This window comes from Miniopterus schreibersii (assembly GCF_964146895.1).
Source record: "Miniopterus schreibersii genome assembly, chromosome: 13".
Lineage (NCBI taxonomy): Eukaryota > Metazoa > Chordata > Mammalia > Chiroptera > Miniopteridae > Miniopterus > Miniopterus schreibersii.
Window position 1 is genome coordinate 58,391,395 of NC_138113.1, and position 9,875 is coordinate 58,401,269.

The 9,875-nt window shown below is 40.0% G+C and overlaps 1 protein-coding gene across 1 annotated transcript in view; it reads right to left on the reverse strand.

The window, feature by feature from the left end:
- TMEM182 (transmembrane protein 182) overlaps window positions 1-6,569 on the reverse strand; it is a 55,078-nt gene extending 48,509 nt beyond the window's left edge. Inside the window, exons 1-3 of the mRNA XM_081156279.1 lie at window positions 6,238-6,569; window positions 5,905-6,004; window positions 4,232-4,330 (exon numbers count right to left, since the gene is read on the reverse strand). Of these exons, the coding sequence (XP_081012405.1) occupies window positions 4,232-4,330; window positions 5,905-6,004; window positions 6,238-6,369 (331 nt within the window). The 5' untranslated portion in view covers window positions 6,370-6,569. The remainder of the gene's footprint in view (window positions 1-4,231; window positions 4,331-5,904; window positions 6,005-6,237) is intronic.
- Between the last annotated feature and the right edge of the window lie 3,306 nt (window positions 6,570-9,875).

Here is a 9,875-nt window from a genome sequence, read left to right on the forward strand (position 1 = left end):
AAATGTGTGCTATGGATGATCAAATGAAAGCATGAGTTTTGTAAGGGGGACCTGGCCTAGGATTAGTGGGGTGGGGGATGCAGGCTAGGAAGGCTTCCTTAGAAAACCAAGGACAAATCTGCTTTGATAGAGAAATGAGGGAGGAGGGTGCGGAGAGAGCAGTCATTTTGGGGGAGGAGGGGGGCACGTGCAAAGGCCTTGGGGCAAGAAGACAAATACTGCTTCTGAGGAACTCAAAGGAGGCCATGGCGCTGGCCCGCGTGTATGTGCTTGTTCCAACTCATCAAGAAAAGATGAAATTATGTTCAATATATTCTGCTCAAGAGAAAAGCCAAGTATGAAATTAGTTTTTAAAGTGTTCCGCTTCAAAAAAAAATAAAATTAAAATAGCTGCTGAAAATATTATCTGTAATTTTTGCAGCATCACTTTTTTTCAAATATTTAAGCATCTACTAAGCACCAGGCACTATACTAAGTTCTGGTAATGTAAATATGAGTAGGTTACATTCTGTGCCTTAGAGAGTTGCAATAAATAAAGGGAAACTGAGGTAAACAGAATTACAGTTAAGTGCAATGAGGACTTTCATGCAGGTGTGGTCAAAGGCTAGAGGGACATGCAAAAGAATTATTAGTTTACTCAGGGGTTGAATTATCTTAAAAATTAATCTATGTTCATCACATCATTGTCAAATGATACTAAATAAATGAACTGTGACTGAGTTTAAGCATGAGACAAACCAGAAAATCTAAATTCTGACAGATATCAAAGGCAATGAAATTGTTTAATGGACTTCAAAGTATACAATCCTACCTGAAAAAGCAATACTTAGAATTAGATCACCCTCTATTTGCTAGGCATTCGAATAAATAGATTTGAGCATCACTGAATTTTAGGTAATATATTTGATTTAAAAAATAAAGGAAACATTGAATTAGACTGACTATACACAGGTAGAGATCAGACAGAAAGGTAGAAAAAACCAACATGAGTCTAATTTGTTCTTTCATTGAGATTCAACTAAAAGACTTACACTAATTTTAAGCACTAAGATTAGCCATTTTATTCACTGTAGTTTATAACATTATCAGTAAACAAAATCCAGAGACTGCAGCTTTGCATTAGTCTGGCAATGGCCAGCTGTGTCAAGACAATCACATGGTTTCTCTGAACCTCAGTCTTAGTCTCCAGATTATGAAACAAAATAATCTCATCAGTAGTATCCAATGATTCTAAAATAGTCCTTCCAGAAAAACCATACACCACTGTATTATGTTCACTGGTTTCGATATTGGGTAACCGTAACTGTAAAAACTCAGGAGAATACAAAATCATTTTACCAATAATTTGCCAACCCAGGACACATCACATTTTGTAAACAATACTTTGAATTTACCCAAGATAAACTGGCAAATGTATAATGCCTGATAGTTATAAAGCTACATGGAGGTAAGGAGGAGCTCTGGAGTCTAGTGAAGACCCATTGACTAGGAAACACACACTTTCCGGCAGGTAGAAACCTTCTGATGAAATCTGTGCCCTTATCCCAGATAAAGAAAATAATTAAAAATCACCCAAATATAATGTCAGATATCAGTATACAATCTAATGAAGATAAACGAAATGTATATGTACTGTCTCTGTTGTAGGACATACCTCTTCCCATCTCAGTCATTTGGACTTCAAGTATTTGATAAAGTTGCTTAAAGTGAATAAGCCAAAGAGGAGTTTGATAATTAAAAAAAAAAAAAATTTGGAATATGGTTTTGTCACTAGATCTAAAACATGACACAGTAATTACATGCAGTGCCACGTAATAGTTCTAATTGTAACTGGAGTATAATTATTTTGACATGCATTTACTATCCATCTCCATCACAATTCTTATGCATAGATTATGTTACCTTGTTTTTCAAGTTCTCCACTGTCCCCTGGCGGTGCAGACTTTTCAATTATGCAGATTCACTCTAAAACACATGATGCCTACGATACCTGTGTCATCTCAGGCCCTCAACATATGAATATCAACAACAACAATACTAATATTTATGCAAATAGGTAATGTTCTGGAAAGCCAACCCTACACTACTTCTTAGTTTACTTTATAAAAGTAAAAATGTTGGGGAAGGAAGGCCTTTTTGTAACTTTTTGTAATATAAAATGGTTTACCTTACTCTTCCCTATGCCATCTCTTCTCTTAGCAGTGAGAAGATCCCCATCATACAAGAGGCTGTGACAAATGTGAATGAGATTGCTCATGCAGTTGTGTCTTTACATTTTTAGAGAGAGAGAAAGGGTGAGGGAGAGAGGGAGAGAAACATCAAAGTGAAAGCAAAACATCACCCTCAGAGCGAAACATCAATCGGCTGCCTCCTGCACGCACCCTACCAGGGATCGAGCCCACAACCTGAGCGTGTGCCCTGACCAGGAACTGAACCTGGCAACCTTTCAGTGCTCAGGATGAAGCCCTTCCAGCTGAGCCACACTGGCCAAGGAACCTCATGCAGTTTTAATGGGAAAGAGTATCCACACCACACACATTTGCTAGACCAACAGTCACAATCCTTTCGACTATGTTGTGACAAGCAACTCAGGTAGACAAGCACAGCTGTGGCTCAGCTCAGCTCTTTTCCTATGCAGACCCCATTCCACTCCATAAAATGCCATGTTAATAATGTGACAAAACCAAATGCTACCACCTTTGACAAACTTAAAACAAAATTATAATGTATAGGAATACGTAATTTTATAGAAAGATAAAAAGTAGATGAATAATGGAAGTTCTGTGATGGTTAATTTTATGTGTCAACTTGGTTATACTATGATACCCAGCTGTTTGGTCAAACACTCATTTAGGTGTTGCTGTAAAGGTACTAGATGGATGTGATTACCATTTATAATCAGTAGACTATAAGAAAAGCAGAGTACCCTCCATAATGAGGGTGGGCCTCAGTCAATCAGTTGAAGGCTTTAAGAACAAGGACTGAGGTTTTCTGAAGAAGAAGGGATTCTCCTCAAGACTGAAACAGAAATTTCACCAGGGTTTCCAGCCTCCAGCTCAAGACTGCAACATCAACTCATCTGAATCTCCAAGCCTACAGGCTTGACCTACGGATTTCAGACTTGCCACCCTCCACAACTGCACAAGCCAACTCCTTAAAGTCTCTTCCTCAATATCTTTCTTATGTATCTCCTATTGATTCTCTGGAAAATCCTGACTTATATACATTTATTCAGAATATTAAATATATTATGTATTCTCTTTGAAAAACAAATATTTTTGGCTCTGTTTATGACATTAGCAAATTATGTACCAACTCTTAGTTTTTTGTGGGGGTTTTCTGGTTTGTTCTTTTAATTTTGGAGACATTTATTTACTTTCCAATGTCACAAATCATGGATAGAAGCGATTAGATCTTTTCTTTCCTCAGTAAAATACAGCATTATTGAGTGACAGTTACATCCTATGGAGAAATTCAGTCTTTGGTCACAGTGTTAAGAGCTCCTGGGTTTGGTTCCACAAGTTCTCTTTGAAATGACCTACCAACCCTTAGTTTTAAAATTAGGATGAACATTCTTTATTTAAAACTTCATGAAACCAACTGAGAATAAAGTTGACATATTAAACTTATGTACTTTCTGTAAAACTAAATTTATGTACAGCATATTATGTACTTTCCATAGAAACTATGCTTATGTACTTTCAATAGAACAAATAGTATGAAAATACAACAACAAGAAGGTAGATAGAACTCCCAGTTGATGACACCTGGCTCTTCTTCAGTGGGCTGTCCCAGAAGCAAGTGCACCTACTTTGTAGGAACACAGGAACAAAATCAGATTCTTATGTGTAGCAACTGCAAAAAAAAATGTCCTACAAGCAGAGTGTATACTATAGTATTTTCTACCGTAAGACATTGTAGTTCAGTTAAACCTTTAAGAAGCAGTTCTCCCTAACAAACATTACTATTTCTATATCAGAAAACACACTTTTAAAAAGTTATCTTTATAAACGGCAAGTAAATGATAATTAACTTTTACACTAAGGTTATAGTCTATTAGGATTATAAATAGTGTGTTAAAAATGACATCCTATGCTTTTGTATATAACAGATTGATGTAGGAGAAAATTACAGATATTAAATTATTTTTTCATTGCCCACAAAAGTGTTGTGGTGGCATCTTCCAGGGAGACATGTTTTCTCAGAGACATTCTGTGGACATTCTACTTACTAACTGCAGAGTCGTAGGAGGTGGAGTTGTGCTCGCCTCTCATGAAGGGGTATGGCGACAGGTAGGCATGTGCGCAGTTCTTGGATGCTGGCTGATTGCCTAGGAAGGAGACAAAACCAATGGTATGTTACTGAGCACCTGGTGAGGACTCATTCCTAACAGAAGAGAAATAGGGAGTCTGTGGATACATATGCTAAATAAAACTGTGGGATAGGTGAACAAACCCAGAGAACCGCTGGGTGAAGGGGAGCCTTTCTAAAACTCTCATACAGAGAAGAGGATGCAACCCAAACATCCAGCTCATGACACGTCTCAATGCAGAGAACCCCTTTTCTCCATCACCTTAAAGTTGAAGGCGCTGCATTTCATTTCTTTGCCCAGCCATAGTCTTCAGCTCCTTACATAATGCCTAGCACGGCATTATTCAAAAAGGAATTGTTTTGAAAATCTAATAAGCTTAAATTTAACCTTGGTCAGTACCAATCAATATAAAATTTCTTCTTTAACTTGTTTCTAGGGGAAAGATGGAAATGATAGATCATATGACTTAATGATTCAATATGTTTCTAGCATTTGAAGAAACCACGAGAAAGAACTTGTATGTTGTTTGAAAACTTGGAGATTTCACTGCGTACATTTTAAGGGGGTAAAATACTCTGTTTCTCTAAGTCCCTGGCAAAAGCCTCCTCTTGCACAGTCTGATACACCCCACTTTACCAAACTCTCAAGAATTTGTAATATATCACTTGCCTATTTTCCTTCCTGAAATGACTATAAGATGGTCTGTCAAATTTCTCTCTCAAAATGCTATTTCATCACTACTCTGGTCCTTTAACATATGCAACGTGCCATCGGCTTGCTCAAGTCTTCCGTGATCGTATATTTTTACTACATAGTCCATCATCTTCACTGTTCTGTAAATATCGTATTTGGGCTTATCACAGGAGTATTTCATAAGGAGACTAATAATTTCAAGCACAATAGGCTTTAGGGTAATACACCGTTCTTCCCTTTGTTTGCTGCAATAAGCTAAAGGCTAGCTATTTTCAATAAAATGATTTTCAAAGACGAATACAATATAAGAAGCACAGTTGAAAGAATGCATCGTATTTTTAAGAAGCTGTTCAACTTCAAAGAAACCTTAAAGTCCCTCTGACAGAATGCGAACATCAGAAGTGAGGCACTGCAAGCCTGGTGGAAGCCCAGGTCAAGCGCGCTTTCCTCTGCCAGAGGCGGGGGTTGAGCTTCATTACAAAAAAGAGGTTTTTTAACTTTGAATCCATGAATATGAAATAATGCATCTCTATGTCTGGATTTTTAAAAAATAAAAACATTTATTTACAATATAGCAATGGACGCTCGGAAAAAATACTATAAATTATACCTGTTTGTTTGTTAGGGTTGGTGTATTTTAAATATGAACAAGGAAACAGCAGATAACTCGGTTTTTCCACAAAGGTCAACCTCCCATTTATATGTTAGGATAAAATAATTGTTGCTACAGCCATTTCTACTTACTGAGCAGCAATCACTTGATGAACCTTTTGAAGACACCCTACTGAAATTCTACAACTAAGAATCCAACCCTATTTTGTTAGGGACAGGTACTAAATAAGAAGCTGCTTGTTTTTATTTTAAAGACAAAGGAGAAAATGAAACAAAAGTGCACTTACCGTACCAGAACTTCCAGATATTGGAACTGTTTTCTTCCGCAATCCCATTATACCAACATCTCCAGAAGAATCCCTCGTGGTGAAAGGTGACGTTCTCCATCTGCAGGGAACACAAATGAAGTACCTTGTCAACACTAGGAACGTCACCTAAAGGCTCATATCCATGAAATTTCCAAAGCACTGCCTTTTATCCCAATAATGACGACCAGTAGCTTTCTGCCAATCTCTTCTATGAAGAAACAGACACTCCCCTACTATTCTCCAGGGTCAAATGGAAACCAAGGCCACCCTCACCACCACCTCACACAGGAATACTTTGAAAAAGAAACGCACATTCTGGTCACTGGAACACTTCCCCACTTCAGTCACGAGAAGCCAATAGTCCGATCCAAAAGCCACCAAGAAGAGTAAAACCCCTAGGGCCCCAAAGAGAGCCCCAAAGAAGATGGCGACGTTTAGTCTCATTTTCAATTCCCTGGCTTCCCTTTAAGTACAACAAGAAATTGAAAAGAATGGCAGCCGCCTAGCTTCTCAACAAAAAATAAATGAAGATTCTGAGTAGGCAGAATCGTCTCGAGAAGCCTCTCCTAGCTCATGTTTTGGTGGCTTCTCCCTCACGACCAGCAGGCAGACTGTATTCCCTTTGCTCGCCCCTGGAGGGCCTCCAGCCCAGCAGCTGGGAATGGCCAGCTATTTTAGGAAACTGATTGAGGAGCTCTCTCTCCCCTGGGGATCAAAAAATAGCTGACCTTCCCCTGACTGTACAGAGGGGCATCAAGAGCTGGCTGGAGTGATCATTATTGCTATTGGGTAATCCATAGAAGCGGAAAGAAGAGGGATGGTAAGAAGTCGTTGACAGTATTGGCCCCGTGCTACGTGTCTGAGCAAGCTCCTCTTAGTCTAGGGTGGCCCAGAGACACTTAAGGCTCCCTCTGAAAATACATAAATGGCAGCTCTAAAGAACCACAGAGGTTTCTCTTGAATACCATTGAAATTGTGATTAATTTCTTAATTCATTTTGGACATGTTGGGGATAGACAATAGTTTGGGGGTCAAATGGTCTAACATAAAACTGAATATAGTTCAGGTTTATAACCTAGACATTCAGATGTGTACTGAAAAGATCCAAGGATATGGTAACATAAACTATTTAAAGTATTAAAATGTACTCATAGAGAGCAGACAGACAGCTCTGGTGGGAGGGGTGTTGGGGAGTGCGTGGAGGGATTGAGCAGAAAAGAAAGAATTCATAGATGTGGATGACAGTGTGGCGACTGCGGTGGGGTGGAGGTGGAAGAGGGTATGGGGGGGATCAATGGTGATGGAAAAAAAATAAATGTGCTTTACAGCAGCTCCCAGATCTCATACAAGTCATTCCAAATAATCATCCCAAAAGTGGACTGATGAAATAATTCTCAAAACTATATTGCTTTCTGGATTAAGAGGAAAGGATCTGGTCCACTCTCTCGTTTTCTTCATTAGAAGTATCCAATTTCCTCAAAAGATGAGTCATACTTAATACCCAAATAAGCCACCTCATAGCAATGAATCGACACTTCCTTTATGCCTTGACTCTATGGTTTCTTTCCATGTTTGAATATGCCAGAGAATATTTTTAACTATTTGTATAATATTTTTAAATCCGTGCTGCCTCTGTGGCTATTGGTTTTATATTCTCAGTGGCAGTGAGTCACTGCATCTCTAAGAGGCACCTGAACTCTACCAGCTTCCTTCCCTACTTCTCGTTTTGGCATCTCTAGATGTCTATTTGGCAAGGACACAAAGATGCCTCCTCAGGAAGGATGTAGGGCTTTGGCCAGCTCCAGCTCTATGCAACTGGAGGTGCCCAAAGGTCATGAATGGAAGTCTAAGTCACAGAATCAGTGACTGTGAAGGTTAAGTGGAATTTGAGAGTTCACCTCAGCTGATCCCTTACCTAATGCTTAAATCTCCTTTAAAAGACTCCCCACGTCATCAAGCCATGCCATTTCCAGCCTGTTGGACGTAAGACATCAATAATGGCCACACTGCTCTGCCTCAATTTCTACCAAAAGCTGTTTCCCTAAATGTAATCCACCCGATTCTGTCCCGTCTGCGCATATGACAGAGCTCTCTGATATCCTAAGGAAATGATCGTCCTGCTCCCCTGGAAGTGCAACCCCCAGTCCACCCCTCAATATAGGTCTTCTTTTCCTCTAAGGTAAACATCCTGCTCCCTTAAGCACCCCTTAGGCTGGCACACCCCCAAATGTCCTTGCCGCTGCTTCTTTACTACAGACTTCAAGGTTAAAGAGAAGTGGAGTTGAAATGTTCTGGGCACAGTGGAGACCTTGGGACCACCGCTTTCCTTGGGACCACTTGGATGCTGCGTAATAGGCTCTCAGCAGGCCCTGAGCTGCACCCTAACCCTAATCCCATACGCTGTGAATGCGACACCCACATGCGATTCCCTGGGCCACAGCAGGCCCTGTCCAAACGCACGGGCCCTTAAAGCAAGTGCATCTTCCCAGGCTGAGTGCTCAGAGAAAGAAATGTAGCCGGGAAACGGGTCAGAGGGTTGCTGCTGAAGGCGAAGGAGGGAGACCACAGGCAAGGAATGTGGGTCTACTAGGAGCTGGAAGAGGTAAAAACGACAGATTTTCCCCGAGAGCCTCTAGGAAGGAGCGCAGCCCTGCCAACGCCTCGATTTGGGGGATTTCTGACATCTGGACCCGTAGGGTCATGAATTTGTGTTGTGTTAAGCCACTATCTTTGTGTTAATTTGATATAGCAGCAGTAAGAAAAGAATACAGATGTGATCCTGTAATCAATGCAATATTAGATCAACCTAAGGATTTTGGGGGAAGAAAGATACATTATCAAAAAAGAGCTTATTGAGAACTTGTGAGGGTCCCGGCATTTTATCAGATTTTAAGGTTATAATACACAGCCCTTGACCTGAGGAATTTGTGAGCTGGGTGACGACAATGGTCCCTTAGAACGAAGTACACACAGGCTGTAATAACGGACACGTTCTCCTGCTCACCCACACACCGCCTCCCAGGGTTAGGAACTGCGTTTGTGGTCGTGCAGCAGTGGTTGTAGGCGATAACGCTGCTGTGGGGAGAGGAAGGAGAGTCTTTTTAGGAAGGTTTTTACTTATTTTATTTCTATCCCAATGGTTTGTCATAAAAATCTATGCATTAGTATTAAATCTTTAATACACACATCACACACTTGTACATATACAACTAGATTTTTTAAATAAGTAGGAAAGAGTGTAAAACTTTGTTAGTGTCACAATTCATCTCAATTTGTGTCTTTGTCACACAAAAAATAGATATATCTTCTGGACTAGGCTCATCACTGACTAAGATTTTCTCACCATATCCTAGAATGCATAAGCATCATTATAAAAATGTATATTTACTAAGCCAGTTATTAATGTGACCTATCTGATTATTCCAACCATTCCATTGTAGGCATCTTTCTGAGAAAGATATACAATACTCTGACATCATAAAACTGAAATCCTCTAGCTCAATCATCCCCAATGCTTCTTATAGTGCTTAGCACATATCAGGCACTAAAATAAAATAAAAATCGATGTATATCGGGACTCTTGGCTGAGATGCAAATGTGTGACCTCCTGAGATATCCACTGGTGACCCATCCCAGGAGAGATGGCCCGATCTGGCCTGGCTTGCTCTGTGAAATTCCTCAGCAGATGCCCACAAACCATCTTTTAAAAATCTATGTTAGCCCAGCCAGCATGGCTCAGGGGTTAAGCATCAACATAGGATCCAGAAAATCAAGGTTCAATTCCCACTCAGGGCACATGCCCCGGTTGAGGGCTCAATCCCCACCAGGGTATGTGCAGGAGGCAGGAGATCAATGACTCATCATTGATGTTCCTCTCTCTCTCTTCCCCTCTCCCTTCCTCTCTCTGAAATCAATAAAGACATATTAAAAAAAAAAAATCTATGTTAGAC